Source organism: Melanerpes formicivorus, unplaced genomic scaffold (genome assembly GCF_026170545.1).
Source record: "Melanerpes formicivorus ecotype bairdi unplaced genomic scaffold, bMelFor1.0.p_v2 SCAF_1, whole genome shotgun sequence".
Taxonomy (NCBI): Eukaryota; Metazoa; Chordata; class Aves; order Piciformes; family Picidae; genus Melanerpes; species Melanerpes formicivorus.
Genome location: NW_027142353.1, coordinates 3,106,834 through 3,129,333, shown reverse-complemented (window position 1 = coordinate 3,129,333; position 22,500 = coordinate 3,106,834). Strand labels below are relative to the sequence as shown.

General features: G+C 41.6%; 1 protein-coding gene across 7 annotated transcripts in view; it reads right to left on the bottom strand.

The window, feature by feature from the left end:
* The window catches only part of PIBF1 (progesterone immunomodulatory binding factor 1), a 152,223-nt gene extending 129,801 nt beyond the window's left edge, over positions 1-22,422 (bottom strand). For 3 of the 7 annotated variants that reach the window (XM_068150832.1, XM_068151251.1, XM_068151161.1), the window contains exons 1-5: positions 22,334-22,422; positions 20,965-21,281; positions 19,993-20,093; positions 18,031-18,229; positions 2,806-2,925 (exon numbers count right to left, since the gene is read on the bottom strand). In XM_068150832.1, the coding sequence (XP_068006933.1) occupies positions 2,806-2,925; positions 18,031-18,229; positions 19,993-20,093; positions 20,965-21,216 (672 nt within the window). In that variant the 5' untranslated portion in view covers positions 21,217-21,281; positions 22,334-22,422. The other 4 variants (XM_068150908.1, XM_068150985.1, XM_068151075.1 and 1 more) reach the window with 4 other exon arrangements.
* Between the last annotated feature and the right edge of the window lie 78 nt (positions 22,423-22,500).

The following is a 22,500-nucleotide window of genomic DNA, read 5'->3' as shown; positions in this document are numbered from 1 at the left end:
ACAAAAAATTATGGCAGCATATAGCTAAAAAGACTTAGTTGAAAACCTGATTTTATGTAAGCAATATTGGCTCTTCATAATATCATTCAGAGAACAGAACTGTGATGCTTTGCTTTCTAGCAGACCAGTATACAAATGCTCATAAGCAGAGAAGAAGAGTCTTACATTCACACTCTGAAACAGAACAGTATAATTAGAGATCATTTCCACTGACCAAATTAAAGCACTACAGCCATAACAGTTTATGTTAGGCAACAGTTCTCTTAATTCATTTAACATCAAAATTTTCCTAGAGTTGGCTGAACATTACAGAATTTTGGATTTTCTTTACACTTTTTCAATCCTCTGTTGGCTAGATGCACTTTCCTAAGTATCTATACCCAATCCTCTCATATTTCTCATGACATTATTTCTGGGTGAACATCTACATATATAAAACTTACTCAAACCTAGTCTGTCAGCCATGAACAACCAGAAAAGCCAGCAAAATCCTCCACCCTCAAGCCATTAATAGTTAATAGAAAGATTTAGACTGAGCATGTATTTTAATTCTTTCCCATGTCCCACAAAGAGAGAGAAAAAAAAAAACCACACTGAACATGTTGAAACTCATTAGAAAGAGCTTTGATTATCTGCAATAGCAGAAGAAAAGGAATGCTTATTGTATGAAATGGTTTATTCTCATAGAGAGGAAAAAAAAGATAGTTTTAACTGCAGTGATGACTGTATTTCAGATGTTGTTTTTTCAGTTTTCCAAACCCAGAACAGACACTTTCTTGATAAACTACGTAGAGAGCTGAAATGTTGCAACTGTTGGAGAAAGCTTAAAATTTAAGGAATGTTGAAAGGGAAACCATAGGAAGGATTTGGAGAATGCAAGCTATTAAACAACAGGCAAGAAACTTCACCAGCTATGTTTCATGCAGCTGGAAATATGGAATGATTGCAATACCATGGAAAAAATAAAAATCAAACAAGTAAAACACCAAAAAAATCCCTGTACAACCAAAGACAACCCAAAAACCAAACACCCCCAAAAAACCCCAACCAACCAAAATATACCCAACAAGGCAACAGTAAAAGAAGAGTGTGAGAGCTTAAGCTCTGAATGACCTGTGCTTTATTTTCTGCTAAAAAAATTTCCTTGTAATAAAGCTTGTACCTACCAAAACAGGTCAAATAAGTTACCCCAACAATCCACCTTGAAACCACTTCACAAGCCACAAGAAATGTGCAAGCACTGCAGTGTACTAAGCACACTAGAAATTCTAAAGTACCACCACATACTGAGGATGCACCTCTTACCTTATTATCTGAAAGAGCCTGAAGTACCTTGTTACAGTGACGCTCATCAAGTCACTAGGGTCAAATCTAAACTTGCCAGAAGCAAAATACAGAAACTCTTAAGTCTCTCTCTCCATATACCAAATACCTGGTATCAGGTCACATCTCATTAAACATCCAAAACACACCCTTCCTATGCAAAAAAGATAAGGTGATGACTTGGATTTGGTGGGTTTTTTGCACATATGGAAGAAAAGCAGCAAGTGACCTCATCCAAAACTTTAGAATCCTAAGGAGTATTTTTTTATCCACAACTGTAAGCCTCATTTTCTTGTGACACTGCAACATCTGGATCTCTTCCCCTGTTTTTTAAACGAGGTATTCACTCTAATTGTCTCCCATTTTAAGCATACTTATGCAAACAGTGTGTAAGCATTCAAAGAACCACCTCAGTTCACAGGCAACATTCTAGTGCTTGCAGGATCAAAAGGAAAAGCATAGCAAACTTCAAACTTGGAAAACTGAATCAGTAGGAAGGGTGGATACTGCCACCATGTGGTGTAAACCCCAGAAATTCTTACGTTAAAGAAAGGTCAATGTACCAAAAAAAAAAAATTGATTCCAGCACAACTTTAATTACTGTTATCTACTATTCTGTTAAATTGCTGCAGCAAAAATTAACACAGATGTCAGTCCTATCTCAGAAGGCTAAAGTACTCCTGCAGAATTGTATTAAATCAGAGCATATTAAATGTACAATGAAGGAAAATGCTCATGTAAATGAAAGGCAGCAAAATGACAGTGGCATTTAAGTCCTTGCCAACCATGACATTGATATATGTACTCTGGGTATCCAAAACTGTCTTACCACAACTCCAGATTATGCAGAAGTAAACTAAGGCAGAAATCATCCTAGCTGTATACATAAATACTGCAAGTATTTATAAATGCCTTTAAAACAACATTTTCCTTCTATTGCTTCAACTCCTTTATGCTTTGAAAATAAAAGATTAAATACATTTAGACAATTTGTTCCTGTGCTTCTGAAATCAAATTCTTTTTAGTATAGAATAGAAAAATTAAAATATAAATAGTTGAAAAGCATAAGAAGAAAGATGCAACAAAAGGTAAAGCAAATTACTACCAAGACATCACCATCTTTAGAACTACACACTGAACCATCATAGCATCTTCAACTACTGCTGGATGGATTTCCTGCCTCAGTTTCTCCACCTTGAACCTTATACTCAGGAAGCACAACAAAGGTGCCAAGAATCCACCCTGAACGGTCTCATGAGAAAGCCTTTCAGGGTACCCATAACACAAAATTACATGTTATGTCAGGACATACATAGCATGTTTCCCCCTTTCCCTCCCTTTCAAACCCCTCTTCCCATCAGAAATTTTTATACAGCAAAAAAGCTTGTCTCTCTTATACATGAATAATAGTTTGGAGAATGAGGTTGTCATAGTACATATACATATCTACACCGTTTCTTCAGGTAATTAAGGCGCACAAACCTCTGTAAGAGACTTCAGTTGGGATTTGTAGCCACTTAGCTCTTCTACTAAGCTCTCCTTTTTCATCTGTAGGTCACTTAGTTCTTTCCTTAAGGAGTGGACTACTTCATAGAATCGGATCTAGAACAAGATACATATTCAAAGTTGAGTCTAGAAAAACTGTAGTCACAAAACTATAATTCCTTTTACAAATCAGCAGAACATTTTGTGGCAATATTTCAGCAAATGATTCCTAGCGCACATCAGGAGCCTGACTGGACTTGTGGAGATGGGGAAGTATTATAATAAAGACAGAATCTTTCTTCAGCCTTTGACAGCAGCAGCTAGGAAATAATCAGTGTTTGGCATTGCATAAAAATTAAAAGAAAAACAGAAGAAAATAATGAAGTTAAGGATATAATTTTCTCCATTTCTGTTCAACTAAGGCAGTCCCCAGTCTGGCTGCCTCATTAAAAACAATAGAGGTGCTAATGGACCACTTGCTTCCTCCCCCCTTAGGTGTGCCAACTCTAAAGCCTTTAGGATGAATAGTATTTAAAAAAATAATGATAAAAAGCCTATTTAGTAATAAACTAACTGAACTTGCTAACTTCCCCCAAGCCAATATAAATTTTTATGGGGTGTGTAGAAACAGAGAGATGAGCTTTGCTTTCTGACAGTTCAGCGTGCTGAATCTGCACCAAGCAAAATGCAAGAGCAAGCACAGGAAGTGGGAACAGCACATAACTAGGAAGGACCATGACACAAAGCTCCACACACACATTCACCACTGACATGCTGCTATACAGGTTCAGCTGCATCATGCAACTAAGCCTCTGAAAGGCTATACTCTGCCAAGTTAACACTGGAAAAAAGCCTTGTAAAAGGATTAATAAAAAAAATATTAAACACATACTCCTCTCTCAGACAACTAAGATCCATAAAACTTTTCCAGCACATTTCTACTGAACCAAACCAAACCAAACCCAAACACACAACAGAAAAAAAAAATCATAGTAAAACCACAAAGTCAGTTGTAGAAAACAAAGAGACAGAACAAAGAAGAAAGCTTTTTTGATATACACCCACACACACGTACTCAGAGGTTAGAACTCCCAGATTAACTCAGTACCTTAAAATGTTTGTTTTGGGGGATGAAAAGAAAAGAAGAGATAATTAAGCACGATTTTCATGCAAAAGTTACTCGATACACCCTCATCATTAATGCTTTGTTTGATATATGATTAAAGAAGAAATACAAGAAATGCAAGAAAGCAAAAGATAAACATTTAAGAGCAAGCTGTACTACACTTCCATGCAGAAGGAAGACAAGTTTCTGTTTTGCTACCTGTAAACAGCAGACAACAAAGAAAAGTTCCGGGTATATTCCATATAACTGACTGCATACAGGTCTAAAAAACACAGAAGCCGTGGAAATTTGCAATGTAAATATAGGTGTAGTCTGCTTCATACAACAAAGCAAGTGTGCAACATGACTGGAGGACTAATAGTAAGGCAGAAAAGGGAAATTTTCTAAGTGGTGGGTTTTTTTTGGTTGCTGTTTTCAATTTTTTCCACACACCACACTTGTTGTACATTACAGTTGTTTGAATTCGTTGCACTTCAGAGGGCTTCATTTTTCATCCTCACCTTCAGATGCAAAACAAGCATAAGCTAAAATAGGACACCTGCTACAAATTTAATGTTACTTTTTATTGGAAATAGAAGCAAACTTTCCCAATACAATTTTAATCTTTTTTTTAAGATGGTAACAAGGGATTCTCAATTTGTCATGCCTAAACTCACACATTAAATGAACAAAATGAAGCATGTGTTTTAAAACTAGAAGTCAATTTAACCCAAAATAAGGTATGATCATTTATTTCTTAACGCTCTGAATATTCCATACGACAAATTCAATCATCAGATGTTAGAGTTAAAACTATAAATGGTGTTTCTGATCTGGGAAGCAAACTAAGTACACATTATTGCCTTACTTTATTATTTTACAGTTATTTTTCTCTTGCAATATTCTATTCTACCCGACGGGTTACACCCACGGGTACTGAGAGAACTGGCAGATGAGGTTGCTAAACCCCTCTCTATTATCTTTCAAAAGTCCTGGCAGTCTGGTGAAGTCCCCACAGACTGGAAAAGGGGAAACATTGCCCCCATCTTCAAAAAGGGCAAGAAGGAGGAACCAGGGAACTACAGGCCAGTCAGTCTCACCTCTGTGCCTGGAAAGATCATGGAACAGATCCTCCTGGAGTCACTACTCGCTCAAAAGAATAGTGAAGAGGTGATTGGGAACAGTCAGCATGGCTTTGCCAAGGGCAAATCCTGCCTGACCAACCTGGTGGCCTTCTATGAGCAGGTGACAAAATTAATAGATGAGGGGTGAGCAACTGATGTCATTTACCTGGACCTGAGCAAAGCCTTCGACACTGTCCCGCACCACATCCTGGTCTCCAAACTGGTGACACATGGGTTTGATTGGTGGACCACTAGATGGATAAGGAACTGGCTTGATGGCCGCACCCAAAGAGTGGCTGTCAATGGCTCCATGTCCCAGTGGAGGCCAGTGACAAGTGGAGTCCCTCAGGGATCAGTCCTGGGACCTGTCTTATTCAACATCTTTGTGGGTGACATGGACAGTGGCATTGAGTGCACCCTCAGCAAGTTTGCTGATGACACCAAGCTGTGTGGTGCAGCAGACACGCTGGAGGGAAGGGAGGCCATCCAGAGGGACCTTGACAGGCTGGAGAGGTGGGCACAGGCCAACCTCATGAAGTTCAATAAGAGCAAGTGCAGGGTCCTGCATCTGGGTCGAGGCAATCCCAGGCACAAATCCAGGCTGGGCAGTGACTGGCTGGAAAGCAGCCCTGAGGAGAGAGACTTGGGGGTGCTGGTGGACAAAAAGCTCAACATGAGCTCTCAGTGTGCACTTGCAGCCCGCAAAGCCAGTCAGATCCTGGGCTGCATCAGGAGAAGTGTGGCTAGCAGGTCGAGGGAGGTGATCCTCCCCCTCTACTCAGCCCTGGTGAGACCCCACCTGGAGTACTGTGTCCAGTTCTGGAGCCCCTATTACAAGAGGGATGTGGAGGTGCTGGAACGTGTCCAGAGAAGGGCCACGAGGATGATCAGAGGGCTGGAGCACCTCTCCTATGAGGACAGACTGAAGGAGTTGGGGCTGTACAGTCTGCAGAAGAGAAGGCTCCGAGGAGACCTAATTGTCGCCTTCCAGTATCTGAAGGGGGCCTACAGGAAGGCTGGGGAAGGACTTCTCAGGATATCAGGTAGTGATAGGACTAGGGGGAATGGAATGAAGCTGGAGGTGGGGAGATTCAGGCTGGATGTGAGGAGGAGGTTCTTCACCATGAGAGTGGTGAAACCCTGGAATGGGTTGTCCAGGGAGGTGGTCGAGGCCCCGTCCCTGGGGGTGTTTAAGAGCAGGCTGGATGAGGCTCTGTCCAGCCTGATCTAGTGTGGGGTGTCCCTGCCCATGGCAGGGGGGTTGGAACTAGATGATCCTTGTGGTCCCTTCCAACCCTGAATGAAACTATGAAACTATTGCTTCAATATTGAAGGATTTTTTTTCATGTCCACCTGTTAAGTCACATTGCTTCTAATGGGTTTGCATGGAACTAAACAGTAAAGTCAGTTTTGTGGGTAACTTCCAAACTACAACAGGGTTCAACTACTTCCTGAGGAAAAAAACAAAACAACCAAATGTGGCCGGTTGACGTTGCCCCCTTAAGAAAGAGAATATGGTGGACGGAAGTTGGTAAACGGAAGGAATAGTCTAAACTAATTTCATTGGACGAGTGGGAGGAAGCACTTCTGAGCTGGGACTATACTGGACATTTCCAGCACTTCTCAGTCAGTCTTGCTTCCGCCTCTTCTTCAGGCAACAGCTTTCTGTCCTGGGCTTTCTGCCAAGGCCCCGGCCTTGAAAACAAGATACCAGGCCTGTATATTAACTCTTTTCCAATTAACACAAAACTGCTTTTAACTTCTTTCTTTCACTTTCTCTCTCTTCTAACCTGATCTGGGGAAAGGGGGGGAAGAGAGGGGAGAGTGGAGGTGGGGGACCCCTCTCTGCCGAGAGGGATTACTCTCATTTCTGTGTTACTCTGTTGTATATCTTTGTATATATTGTAGATATTGTAAATTTGTAAATAATCCCCTGCAAACCCTACATCGCTTTGTAAATATAGCTCCACTGCTTCGCTAATTCAGCTTGCGAGTTTTTTTTTCCTTTCCCTTCAATTTTTTTTTTCCCTTTTACTTTACAAGGGGGAAGGGAGGAGGCTTCTCAGCCTTATCCTTCCCAACCCACCACATTTTTTTTTTATTGGCGCCCAACGTGGGGCTCGATAATTAGTTTAATTTATTATTTGATTGATTTAGTGTTTTCTAGCTGAATTAGCAAGCATGAAGGTATTGTGGTTTGTGGAGCGATTGTTCTTTTCAATTTTTGGGGCTCTGGTTTACCGGTATTGTTTGGGTTTGATTTTGGATTACCTGGGTAAATATTTGGTGCGGACAATTTATATGTGGGTTATGTATAAAGTTAAATTATGGTATGGAAAATGTATTAATATCCTATGGCCAGTGAGATACAGGAATGTTACCTCCACCACTCTCCCAATTGAGATAAAGGGTTTTAAGATTCCGCCCGAGGAGACAGTAACTTTAGGTGATGCCTGGGATCCAAAGGTGATTTATGTGATGTGTATAATTCTGCTGCTGGTGATAACTAATGTGTTTTCTCTGTATTCCTTGTGGCGAGAGAAAAAGGTGTCCAGGGCGTGTTTTGTTATTAAAACTAGATCAAAAAGAAAACGCCGTGGCTCTCGATCAGTCCCAGAGTCATCTAGTGACGAGGACTGTGCAGAACCCGTGTCAGTTAAAAAGAAGGCTAAAAAGTTAATTGGTAAGGCAGCTCTAAATGACTTTGCTGATTCTAGCAAGCAGCCAAGGGCATCGGCTGGTATCAACATGGCACCTACTCCTTCTCCCACTCCTTCTCCTTCTTCTTCTTCTCCGTCGGCCAGTAATGGAGCAACGTCACTTCCACCCACTCCCTCAGTGGGACCGGAAGTCACTGCCCCAGCAGCTGATTTATCTCAGGACCTGTCAGCTTCCATTAAGGTGGCTGTAAATTCAAACACAGCTCCAGTTAAGATGGCTCCTTTAAAGACTAGAGCTGGAAAGGGCAAAGATGGAGAAGAAGAGGAGGAGACTGATCCTGGTGAGGGGCCCTCTACTCTAAAAGATCCTGCTCAGGAGGAAGAGAAGGTTTGTTTTAAAGATCTAGCTAACCTAGTGAGATCAAAGCAGGATAGAGATGAAGCTAGGAAAGCAGCTGGCAAAGGTGGTTCTCAGCTTAAAGAGATCCTTAGGAGAATGACAGCAGGATTTTACGGGCAAAGAATTCAGGGAGACGAGGAGGAAGATGATATTACAGACTGCTCGTCACCACGGGAGGAATTGAGAAATGTCCGTAAAGATTTCACCAGGGCAGATAAGGAGCCAGTTCTAGCTTGGCTTAGTAGGTGTTATGATACAGGTGCTTCAGCTCTAACAGTTGGAGACAAGTCAGCAGCTCAGTTAGGAACTCTCTCAAGGGACAATGGAATAGATAGACATCTAGGCGAAGCTCTCGGTAAGGTTAATCTGTGGATACGCCTTTTAATAGCGGTTGCCCTGAGATACCCTTCCCGAGATGATCTTCCATGGAATCCTAAACCCTGGACTACCATAGATGAGGGAATTAAGCGCTTGAGAGAATTTGCTGTTAGAGAGCTACTCTATGGTGAACATGAAACTCTGAATCCTGATGACATTCCTGTGGGTATTGGTCTTGCTAAAAAGATCATCAAACTTGCTCCTTCTAATTATGCAAACATTCTGGCAAGCAGAATTGTGTCAAGAAGTTATGGTGGAGCTTCTCCTACGGTTGGCCAATTCAGTGATCAAATGAGACAATTGGAGGATAGCATGACACGTGGTTCTTTGGTTTCAGCCATTGAAACTCTGTCTGGAAAGATTGAGAATTGCATGAAGGATCTGAAAAATGAATTTAGAAATTCCATATCCCAATTGGCACAAAGGGATAATTTCAATTCTTCCTCCAGATGGGTACAAGTTTCATCTGTGAGGAATACACGTCCTCCAAGGAGGTCATTCCAAAACAGGACATTCCAAAACAGGTCATTCCAAAACAGACCACCAAGGCAATCACGTAGAACTATTTGGATAACTCTGCGTGATCAGTTTGGTGAGAACATGAACCGCTGGGATGGCCAACCAACTTCTAATCTTTTCAGGAGACTGAGGGAATTGCAAAGTGGCAGAACCCAAGGTAGCAATACCAGAAGGGTAGCTGTTACTTCCACAGTTCCCCAGAACAACTCTTGTGGCTCCAACAGTGGCTCCAGTTATAACATGCAAAGTTATAACCCTGCACAATATGTGCAATGCACATGTGCGCATGTTCCCCATAACTAGGGGTGCCCTGCCTCCCGCCAGGGGGAGGAGAGGGATAACAGAGATAATAGAATCTATTGGGATGTGTACATCCAGTGGCCTGGCACTTCACAATTTCAGAAGTACAGGGCCTTGGTTGACACAGGAGCTCAGTGCACCATAATACCATCAAATTATCAGGGATCAGAGTCTATAACTATTCTGGGAGTCACTGGTGGATCTCAAGAGTTAAGTAAGGTAGAGGTTAATATAAGTTTAACTGGTAAACAATGGAGGAAGCATACAGTTGTGACCGGACCTGATGCACCTTGTATTTTGGGAATTGATTTTTTGAGAGAAGGGCGTTTCAAAGACCCTAGAGGTTACAAATGGGCTTTTGGAGTAGCTTCAATAGAAATTGATGGACAAAAATTGAAGCTGTCTGCCAGACCTGAACTTTCTGATGAATCTGCAGTTGTGGGACAACATAAGATACAGGACATTAAATTGCCGGTTGCTTCTCAGACTGTGCATCACAGACAATACAGAACCAACCGTGACTCTTTGTTGCCCATTCAGAATCTGATTCGTCAGTTGGAAAGTCAGAAAGTCGTCAGCAAAACTCATTCACCTTTCAACAGTCCAGTGTGGCCTGTGCGGAAGCAGAATGGAGACTGGCGTCTGACAGTAGACTACCGAGCCCTAAATGAAGTAACACCACCTATGAGTGCAGCAGTACCAGACATGATGGAACTCCAGTATGAGCTGGAATCCAAAGAGGCCAAATGGTATGCTACCATAGACATTGCTAATGCATTTTTCTCTATTCCCATAGCAGAGGAATGCAGGCCTCAGTTTGCTTTCACCTGGAGAGGAATCCAGTACACTTTCAACAGGCTGCCAATGGGCTGGATCCACAGCTCAAGCATCTGTCATGCAGTGATCCACGATGCTCTGGAGAAAGGCAGTGCTCCAGAACACATCCAGTTCATCGATGATATCATCGTCTGGGGCAAAACTGCTGAGGAAGTCTTTGAGAAAGGTAACAAAATCATTGACATTCTTCTGAATGCAGGTTTTGCCATCAAGCGAGACAAGGTGAAAGGACCTACCACAGAAATTCAATTTCTGGGAGTGCGATGGCAGGATGGACGCCGACACATTCCAGTGGATGTGGTAAATAGAGTCTCTACCATGGCAAGTCCCACCAACAAGCAAGAGACCCTACGTTTCTTGGGGACAGTGGGATTTTGGAGACTGCACATTCCTGGATACAGTCAGATTGTGAAACCTCTGTATGATGTGACTCGAAAGAGAAACCATTTCCACTGGGGACCCGAACAACAAGCAGCCTTTGACCAGATAAAGCAAGAGGTAATTCAAGCAATGGGTCTGGGACCAGTCCGAGATGGTCCAGACATTAAGAACATTTTGTACACGGCTGCAAGTGACAATGGTCCAACCTGGTGCTTGTGGCAAAAAGCTCCAGGTGAGACACGTGGACGACCTCTTGGTTTCTGGAGTCGAGGTTACAGAGGTTCAGAGGCTAATTATACTCCAACAGAGAAAGAAATTTTAGCTGCCTATGAAGGAGTGAAAGCATCTTCTGAAGTGATTGGAACTGAATCACAACTTCTTCTAGCTCCCAGATTACCAGTTTTGAATTGGATGTTCAAAGGCAAAGGATCCACACCACATCATGCCACAGACTCAACCTGGTCCAAGTGGATGGCTCTGATAACACAGAGAGCTCGAATGGGAAATCTTGAAAGACCTGGTCTAGTGGAGGTGATCTCAAGTTGGCCTGAAGGTATCAACTGTGCTAAACCTCCAGAGGAGAAAGTAACTCGTGCTGAGGAAGCTCCTCCTTACAATGACCTCTCTGATGATGAAAAGAAATATGCTTTGTTCACAGACGGTTCCTGTCGTCTTGTTGGAAACAAGCGAAGGTGGAAGTCTGCAGTGTGGAGTCCAACACGCCGAGTTGCAGAGGCGAAAGATGGAGAAGGAGAATCCAGTCAGTTCGCAGAGGTAAAAGCTGTCCAGCTAGCTCTCGACATAGCTGAACGTGAGAGATGGCCAAAGCTTTATCTCTACACCGACTCATGGATGGTAGCCAATGCTCTATGGGGTTGGCTAAAGAACTGGAAGAAGAGTGGTTGGCAGAGAAAAGGAAAACCCATTTGGGCAGCCAACCTGTGGCAGGACATTGCTGATCGAATCGAGAGAATTCCAGTCAAAGTGAGACACATCGATGCTCACATTCCTAAGAGCAAAGCTACTGAGGAACAGCAACACAACCATCAGGCAGATCTAGCTGCAAGAGTTTCTCAAGTAGACATGGACTCTAATCTTGATCTCGACTGGAAACACCGAGGTGAGATATTCTTAGCTCGGTGGGCTCACGATTCGTCAGGACATCAAGGCAGAGATGCAACATACCAATGGGCTCGTGACAGATCCATAGACATTTCCATGGATGCTATCACACAAGTCATCCATGACTGTGACATTTGTGCTGCTATTAAGCAGGCAAAACGACTTAAGCCCTTGTGGTATGGTGACAGATGGTCCAAGTACAAGTATGGTGAAGCTTGGCAGATTGACTACATCACTCTACCACGTTCTCGCTCTGGTAAGCAATACGTGCTTACTATGGTAGAGGCAAACACTGGATGGTTGGAAACTTATCCAGTTCCACATGCAACTGCACGCAACACCATTCTTGGTCTGGAGAGACAAATCCTGTGGAGACACGGAACTCCAGAGAGGATTGAGTCAGACAACGGAACTCATTTCAAGAACAACCTTGTAAAGAACTGGGCAAAAGAGCACGGTATTGAGTGGATATTCCACATTCCCTACTATGCACCAGCTTCAGGGAAGATTGAACGCTACAACGGTTTGTTGAAGACCACTCTCAAAGCCATGGGAGGTGGATCTTTGAAAAACTGGGAAAAACATTTAGCACAAGCAACCTGGCTGGTAAATAGTAGAGGTTCAGTGAACCGAGCTGGACCTGCACATTCAGATTTGCTACGGAAAGTAGAAGGTGATAGAGTTCCTGTTGTTAGAGAAAAGAATCTGTTAGGTAAAACTGTTTGGGTATTTTCACCCTCAGGAGAGGCTAAACCTGTCCGAGGGGTGGTTTCAGCTGAAGGTCCGGGTCACACTTATTGGGTAATGCAAGAGAATGGTGAAATTCAGTGTGTTCCACAAAGAAATTTAACTTTAGCTGAAAGAGGTTAACTTTGAACTGTTGTACAGCCACATCGCGTCCAAAGGAAGAACCAACGAGACATCTACGGTGCACGAACCCTGAGATCCCTGAGAGCCCTGAGTCAACTAAGAGACCCTGAGATTTCCCTGTTTCCCTTTTCTTCGCTTCATCGGTGAAGAAATGAACTGTTTTCCATTTTTCTCATTTTCTGATTTTCTTGGACTTTTGAATCATCTACATCTGAGCATAGCCGGAATGGACTATGAACTTTGCTCACGAACTGTAAATATCGTTTTGGATTGGATGGACAGTATGAACAGCCAATGAAATTGTTTAGAAGGGGTGGATTGTGGCCGGTTGACGTTGCCCCCTTAAGAAAGAGAATATGGTGGACGGAAGTTGGTAAACGGAAGGAATAGTCTAAACTAATTTCATTGGACGAGTGGGAGGAAGCACTTCTGAGCTGGGACTATACTGGACATTTCCAGCACTTCTCAGTCAGTCTTGCTTCCGCCTCTTCTTCAGGCAACAGCTTTCTGTCCTGGGCTTTCTGCCAAGGCCCCGGCCTTGAAAACAAGATACCAGGCCTGTATATTAACTCTTTTCCAATTAACACAAAACTGCTTTTAACTTCTTTCTTTCACTTTCTCTCTCTTCTAACCTGATCTGGGGAAAGGGGGGGAAGAGAGGGGAGAGTGGAGGTGGGGGACCCCTCTCTGCCGAGAGGGATTACTCTCATTTCTGTGTTACTCTGTTGTATATCTTTGTATATATTGTAGATATTGTAAATTTGTAAATAATCCCCTGCAAACCCTACATCGCTTTGTAAATATAGCTCCACTGCTTCGCTAATTCAGCTTGCGAGTTTTTTTTTCCTTTCCCTTCAATTTTTTTTTTCCCTTTTACTTTACAAGGGGGAAGGGAGGAGGCTTCTCAGCCTTATCCTTCCCAACCCACCACACCAAACTTTAGAAGTATGCATGCAAAGCACTAAGTAAGTACAAATTTAGTCTCTTAACTACAGCTTTCACTGACTACATACATCCATTTCTTTTGTCCTTAAAAACATCCTTGTCCCTAACTTACTCAAGCATTGAATTTTTTTTTAAACCACATCCACTTTTTCCCTTAAGTTACAGTATTTTAACTGTGAGAGGCTCTGCAGAGGGACCTTGACAGGCTGGACAGATGGGCAGAGTCCAACGGCATGAGATTTAACACATCCAAGTGCCGGGTTCTGCACATTGGCCACAACAACCCCATGCAGTGCTACAGGCTGGGGTCAGGGTGGCTGGAGAGCAGCCAGGCAGAGAGGGACCTGGGGGTGCTGGTCGATGGTAGACTGAACATGAGCCTGCACTGTGCCCAGGCAGCCAAGAGGGCCAATGGCATCCTGGCATCAGGAACAGTGTGGCCAGCAGGAACAGGCAGGTCATTCTGCCCCTGTACGCTGCACTGGTTAGGCCACACCTTGAGTACTGTGTCCAGTTCTGGGCCCCTCAGTTTAGTATGGATGTTGACTTGCTGGAGCGTGTCCAGAGAAGGGCAATGAAGTTGGTGAGGGGTTTGGAACACAAGCCCTATGAGGAGAGGCTGAGGGAGCTGGGGTTGCTTAGTCTGGAGAAGAGGAGACTCAGGGGTGACCTTATCACTTTCTACAACTACCTGAAGGGAGGTTGTAGTCAGGTGGAGGTTGGTCTCTTCTCCCAGGCAGCCAGCACCAGAACAAGAGGACAGTCTCAGGCTGCACCAGGGGAGGTTTAGGCTGGATGTTAGGAAGACGTTCTATACAGAGAGAGTGATTGCCCATTGGAATGGGCTGCCTGGGGAGGTGGTGGAGTCACCATCATTGGAGGTGTTCAGGAGGAGACTTGATGGGGTGCTTGGTGCCATGGTTTAGTTGATTAGGTGGGCTGGATTGGTTGATAGGTTGGAAACGATGATCTTGAAGGTCTCTTCCAACCTGGTTTATTCTATTCTAACTTGGGTCAGCATGACACACTTCCCTAACAACAATTCTACAACAGATTACTCAGTATCACACCAAGATGATACAAGTATGAAGAATAAATCTGAACAGCCTTCCCAGTAAAAGGTGAATCCTTGGTAGTAAGGGCAAATGAAGGCAGCAGATGAGGAGAAGGTTGTATCAGAAGTTCAACTGTTACTTAGCTTTCCTGATGGTCAATAAACATCTGTATAATTCAGAGGTCCAAGCACACACTGCTTTTTGCGAAGTACAAACAAGAATTCCTGTAATAGGTTCTCAGAAACAACTGAGTATCTTTAAAATTACCAATTTACATAGATCTGCTGTAATGAGGAAGTCACCACTTTCTAAACAGTTTTGGAAAAAACCCAGCATATGCCTACCACTTCTTATGGAAAACTAGAGCCAAGCTAAAAAGGGGTGAATGCAGAGGACAGGGAAGTTGGCTTCTGTAAAATGAAGTTATGTGAAAGTAGTTTCATCAGTTAAGTACCTTCTTAGAGTACAACAATCTATAGTTAACAAAATGATGCAACTGAAAGTGCAAAATACAGAATTTAGAGATAAAAGATTTCACCAAATTCATAGTATCATAGTATCATTCAGGGTTGGAAGGGACCACAAGGATCATCTAGTTCCAACACCCCTGCCATGGGCAGGGACACCCCACACTAGATCAGGCTGGCCAGAGCCTCATCCAGCCTGCTCTTAAACACCCCCAATTGGTTACAAATTATTATAAGACACTACAAAAGAAGATTGCTTTACTGAAAAAATGAAGTGTTTCAGCTGCCAAGCACCAGTTGGACAACCTGTTTCAAAACTTTGCTTAAACTGTTTCTAAAACATCATTTTTACAAAAACTTTAGAAAATTATTTCCTACCTATAACTTGAAAGCAAAACAAACATGACTAAGAGAAAGATGCTTAGGACATCATTTATTTATCATCACAACATTAAACAATGCTTAGTCATTGCCCTAGTATGTCACTATTGCACCCCTTTGTGGAAGAACAGCGAAAAAACAGCTCATGTTCTAGTATCTTAAACTCGCAATATCTTTAAATACCAAATCTGTATTGGAGCACTTCCTGCTGTTTGTCCTGTACCCCAGATTTCAAATAGAGTACAAGCATTATATATACATTTACTTCTCTCCTGGCAAACTCTACAGAAATGCTTTATAATTGAGAAACAAAAAAAAACAACAACCAAACAGCCTGGAAAATTCTTGCTCAAGTTTTCTCTAAGAACTTTCCTGACAAGAAGAATTTTATCCTAGTATCAGCAGACTACACTGTCTGCATGCAGGTATGATGCCAGAGATTGTCTGCTTCAGAAACACACAATTCTTCCTTAGGCAAGCAAAGCAGAAAATAGTATCAGAAAAAATTAGTTTTTCCCTTCAACATACTTTTCCTGGCCTTCAGACGGCAAATGGATGAATAGATAGGACATGCAAAACAGTTCTGTAGCCTCCCCCCCCATATCAGTACCAGCTAAATAACTCAAAGTAATGACAAAACATCATTGATAGTCTCAGGTTCACGCTGTTCCTGTTGCTAAAGTTATGTTGAGAAGCAGCAGAAAACAGCATCTCACTATGGTTTATCTTTAGACTGTCTTCTCCAGGGGAAGAAAAAGCCACTAAACAAATGTGGCCAAAAAAAGAAAAAGCTTCTTCAAAATAGAAAGTGATGAATGTGTAAAGAGGAAAGGAGCTTCACTAGATAAGCAGTGGAGTTTGAGCCTCAGAGAAAAGCATTTACTGGTTGAACACAAGAAGAAAAGAAAGGTAGATTAAGAGTACAGGGTGGCTGCTGCTCAGCCCTCCCACTTCACACCTTTTTAGAGCCCCTTTCTACTCACAATCTAAGCACCCTAATTGTGCTGTGACAGCTTCCCTTAAAGCTGTTGGCAAGGATACTAACTCCTGGTATATGTCCTGCCCAGCTACATAGTCTTTTGTATCAACTTTCAATCAACTCCTGAAGTCCTGGAGCTTCTTGGAGATCAATTTGAAGCGAGGTGACATGGATTTCAGCTTGTATTAAAAATATGCCTTTTCAACCGTGGGAGTGCAGGAATCAATGAAAACCCTCAAATACCTCTACTGAGGGCAGTAGGTACAGTAGACAGCTGGGGATAACAACCTAATAGGCCCCAAGCTAAGTTTTATTGTTTTTCAACAACCATGACATTAATCTAGCAAAATAACACACTCACACAGCATTTATCCCTCAAGAAACGCACCAAGCATTTTAGCACTACATTATTTACAGTTTCCTTAATAAGTATAAATAAATACAAGGCTCATGCTTTGGTGAATTAAAATTTACATGGTTTTAATCTTCATCTTTCTCAGAAGTAAGCCAGGATGCTCTGGATATATCCCACAGTCTGAAGGCATTGTCTTTTTGGTATAAGCAGAATATCATCCCTCTGCCCTTCCATCTACCCCTAAGCCACAAGTAACAAGTGTCTTAAATAGAGAAAATTAGTACTAAAATATACTTTAAGATAAAACTTATCTTCTGTGTTTAGTCAGATAGAAAAGTGCCAGATGGAAAGCAGGAGGGAAAGGTAAGAGATGTTTGCAAGAGCAATTTTAACCTGTGGCTCTGGCACGGCGAGTCAAATCCCTGTTTTCAGCTGGTGTATTTCCTATCATCAATGTGTGCCCACCATTTAATTCTAATGCTTCATCTACTTCACCTTTTTAAAAGCACATCATTAGTTCTACTCTTAATCCCAAACCGGGATGTCTTAAGGGGTGCCCCTCTTTACTGGAATCCAGTCATAATGGACTGATCCAGAAGCACATATGCCTCTGAAGCTCCTAACTAGTTGGGGAATAATAAGAATTCTAAGAGTATAGACTGACTACTACATGCACATCCCTTTATTTCTAAATAAAAGCAATTTAGAGTTTGTGGTGGGTTGACTCTGGCTAGCAGTCAAGCACCCACGTGGCTGTTCACTAACTTGCTGTCTCCAGTGGGAAGACAACAGAGGAGACAGGGAGAAGAAAAGCACAAAAAACGCAGGTAGCAAGTATGGAGGAAAGAGAAAAACAAAACACAGAAAAAACCCACCAACAAAAAAATCCCAACCAAACACACAAACACCCACCCCACCCCCAAAAAAACCCCACAACACCCATGCATAAACCACCAAAACAAAAAAATCCACACAATTACTCACCACCTCCCACAAACAAACTGATGCTCAGGCATTTTCTGAGCCATAACTACCTTGAAAGCCATCTTCCCATCTCTTCTTTCTTTCTATACCTCCAGTTTATATTGCTGAGTATGACATTGGCCAATTTCAGGTCAGCTGTCCATCTATGTCCCCTTTCAATCTCACCCCTACCTTGCCAGGGACAGGCAGAGGCAGTCCTGGTGCTGTGCAAGCACTGTCTAACAACAGCCAAAACAGATTTGTTTTAGCCACAAATCCAAATCACAGTGAGATTCAGACTACTATGAATAAAGTTAACTCCATCCCAGTCAGATCCAGCAAACATCTGTATCTTAAACCAAGACAAAACACAATACTCACAGAAACATATTCAGGGATAGAAAGCTGATCTTCAGGAAGAGATTTTAGTTTCTCATAGTTATGATCTGTCAATTCCAAGTCTCTCAAACTACGACGGATATCTCCAGCCCTCTCCCTTAGTTGGTGATTCGCTTCTTCCAGTTGCTTTTGTCTCAATAAAATAGTTTCCATTTCTTGTTTCATTAGAGCCTGATGTTTTCTTCAAGATTGATTTGAAAACAGAAGACATGAAGTAGTGAGTAACACAAGCGACAAACCTTCACAGTACCCTAGGCACGGAAGTGAATGAGTTATTTTGCAGAGGGGACAATTTGCAGATAGAGATTAGGTGATAAGCACAAGAGCATATACCATCATGGTTACACAATCTTATCACACACAGTACACATAGAAAAACAGGAACTTCATTGACAATCTTAACATATGCTGTCTTGAACTTAAAAATTCATCTTAAATTACTAATTAAAAAGTCAACAACATGAAAAAGCAGAATAGATTTACACAAAAACCCAGAAACTACTAAATCACCAAATAAGCAGTAGTAACTTCAGTTTGGGTCTTTCCATGTTTCAGGATGCATGCTTATGGCCTATTCCACACACAACTCTTCATTTTCTATCCACTGTCACATTGAAAATCAGGGTCACTTACAAAAAACCCAAACACAAAAACACAAACACCACTACACTTAAACAAGCAACCTTACTTCCAGCCAAAACTGCTATCATTATTATCACAAGTGACAAGATACTAAACAGTGGGAGAGACTGCCTATCACTTAAAGTAAGCTTCAAAATTCTTATTTTATTTAAATCAAAGGCAACTGATGTATTTTTTTTGAGGTTTTAGCTGTAACTCCTGAAAATATATTCAAATGAAATAAATTATATCAGAATGTGTTTTGAAAAAGCAGTTTTAAAAATAGGTGCTAGTACTACACAGGAATGTCTGCCTCCCTGGTTTCAAACAGACAAAAGAAAGTCTCATGTTAGTAAAGCTGCTACACAGCAACTTATTCTGCACCTAGCAGACAATTCTGTTAAATGGGAAGGAAAAGTGAGGTAAAAGACAGGCAGGCAAACTAATGAAAATACTAGGGGAAGGTAATTAAAGTTTTTTTTAATGCCTATTAATAATAGCTTCCACACCAGTGCTTTTTTACAGAGCACTCCTCAGATAACTCATTTATGAACAACAAAAATATTCTACTCTGGTGTCAACAAGCATAAGGAATAACAGATATTTTTATGACAGCTTGCTGCTGCTCTTAGTTGAACAATTTTTCTGTAATTCACCTCAAATCTGGCTTCACGTCCCTCAAGCCTGCTTTTAGGCTTACTACGGAATGATTTTGAATTAGTCACATCCTGTTACCTGATACATCCCCTACTTTAACATGAGACTATTAAGTAAAACATATAATTGACAAACTGGTCTGAAGATGTCTGCTAGCCAGTCTATTTTGAGCTATGAGTTTAATCAAAATGTTTCATGAAAACAAGATGAATAGGAAGATTTTGCATCATCAATTGAAAGCATTTCTGACCAATAAGCAATCCTAACTAGAAGTGCTAAACATTTTTCAATTACCTTTCCCAAGTCACCTAGGCTGCAGGGTTATTAAAAATTCTGTTTAAATTGATGGTAAGTTGCCTCCTCTGCCTACTCCTTTTGCTCTTAATTGATTCTAAGAATGTTCATGCTCCCAACTCCTATTAAATTTTGAATCCAGGTAACAATAAAAACAAACCCCAAACTTCAGCCAGTGAAAGCTGAATTCAAATTTAATTGCATGTATATTATATATGTAAATTCCATTCTTAAAATGGAAATATTAATATAATCTCAAAAAGAGATCCTATTTCTGCAAAACATAAGCTTCCATTAGCAGTCCATAAGTTAATGTTAATTCATACTAGTAACTTATTAAAGCTGAAATTCTTAGTTTTACTTGTATCGTACCTAGCATCTTCTTGCTGTAATGCCAGCTGGCTATCCAGTCGTAAAGACAACAGCTGCTTTTGATGGATTGCATCATTAAGCTTCTCTTCTAGCTCTTCAATCTAAAGAATACAAGTATAAAATGAAAAATAAAAAGAAGTTACCTTGATAACTTTAAATATTACTGCAATATTTTACATAAAGAACAACCTGAAAAAAAAGAGTGGAGAGTTCAATACCCCAGGTAGCACAGCCATGTTTGCCTAACAAGACCTCTAAATATGCTAAAGCTTCATAAATTATGATAGGGATTTTGCTCTAAGGAATGAAAAAATTTTAAAAAGACTCAGTTACAAAATGTATCTTTTTCAGGGAAATAGCTACTTGTTAGCCCGTTTCAAACCAGGCTTAAAATCAGAGCAGCAAGCCAGTGAAAGCCACAGTTAGTACACAGTACGTTGTAAATGTGGACTGCACACAAGTATAGCAAAGCTGTGACACCTCTCTTAGTTTCATGCATCTTAGTGGAAGCAGTACACAACAAAATCTCCTACTCTTAGCATGTTAATATATTTTATTTACTTCTTGTTTCAGCATTCATATTTCTTTTGCTAGGATTTCACAAATTCAGGTTAAAAGTCCCTATCAAGCTGCTTACATTAGTGATAAAATTATTCTTCATTTCTGAAAGAAAATGCATCTTTTTCCTTTGTTTTTAGAAAAAACAAACTCAATCCCACCTCATTTTTAAGTACAATGATTTGGAGCCAAGTTTCACAAGCTTTCACTTCCTCCTTTTTCCTCTTTAAAAGTATCCCACCATAAACAAAAACAAACACTCCCCTACCCAAAAAACTCCAAAACAAAACAGGAAAACAACTAATGTAGGCTTTCAGCATGCAATTCACAAATGCTTTTCAGAAGTTTCTACCATACTTGGAAAACATCAAAACCAGTAAAAGATTATACAACAGAAGATACAACACTCCTTACCTTAGTCAAATATTCTACCTTCAAGTTGTCAATCATCAGGTTTTTCTGAGATAATTCTATTTTAAGCAGTTGAAGACTATGGAGCAATTCTTTCCGTTCAATCAGCTGCTTAGTGATTTTAACGGTACCTTCTCTCTCTTCAGAGGAGGAAACATCATCAGTTGGCACTGTAGTTTCTAAGCTAATATCTTCAGACTCCAAGGAGCTGGAAACATTTACTTTCCTGATTTCCTTAAAGCTTTTATGTGACATATTCCTCCACTATCTGTGAAGCTTTTTTTAAGTTATACTTTGAGATGAGCTCCCTCAAGAATCAACTGTAAGGATAAAAACATTTAAGTAAAAGGCATTATGTCATTACAAAAAAACCCAAAAACTAGTTAAGCAAGACCACTAGCAATACTTCTCAGCATCACATTAAGGTTGTTTTTTCGTTCACTCAACACAGACATTCTAAAAACAGGGTATTTGCCTCAATAATGTTCCTAAGTAATTATTAAATAAGGCCTTGACTGCAATAAGCTAAACACCAGAGTGAATCCAACTTACTAGTAAGATCTTATAGCTAAATGAAGATGCACACACACCATTCACACTGTTGGAAGGGCATGTACCAAAACCTCCTGAGACCCATTAGGCAAACAGTGTAAGAGAACATCCAGAAAGAGGCATAACAGGACTTATTGGAGAAAATAATTAAGGAATACGTTGATGGCCACCTTCGTCTTCTTTAAAGACGTGACTCCGTTGTTCTTCCAGACTAATTTTCTTAATGGTCACACATCCTTTCACGAGCACTTGGTGCAGACCACAACTTTTACTTGAGATGCACAGACTAACAAACTTTGTTCAAATGACTTCAGAGAATCAGTTAGGTTGGAAAAGACCTTTTAAGATGATAAAGTATACCGTTATCAACCATTACCAAGCCCATCATTGAAACATGGCACAAAGCACCACATCTGTATGCCTTTTAAACATCTCCAGATATGGTGATTCAACCACTTCCCTCAGCAGCCTGTTGAGGCCTTTTCCTTTTGTCCTATCGCTTGTTACTCGGGAGAAATGACCGAGGAAACGCTGCCCTCGAAGCCCAGGCCACCTAGTTCCAGCCGGGCTGCCCTGCGGCGAAGAGCACGGAATCCGACAGAGGTTAGCCCTCCAGGGCCACCACTGGCTCCTCCGGTAGGGCAGCGCCACCACCCCCTTCCCCAAGGCAACTGCATCTCGGTGGGGGAAGCCTCTGTTCTGCCCGCTGGGTACTCCGCGGACGGCAATCGTCAATGCCCAAGCAGTAACGGCACACAACATCAAACAGAGAGAACTAACCTTATCCCACTGGTATATCCGCACCCAGCCAAGAACTTACCTCCACCCGGCGGCCGGAGTGCCCGATAGCGCATGCGCACCCTCCTGCCTTCCCTCAGGGCTGGCTGAGGCGGGGCTGAGAGACGCCATCACCACGGCGACCGAGAGGACGCCGCGCGCTGCTTCCCGCGCTCTGCCGCACGGCAAGTTGGGAGGCGGGGTTTTTCC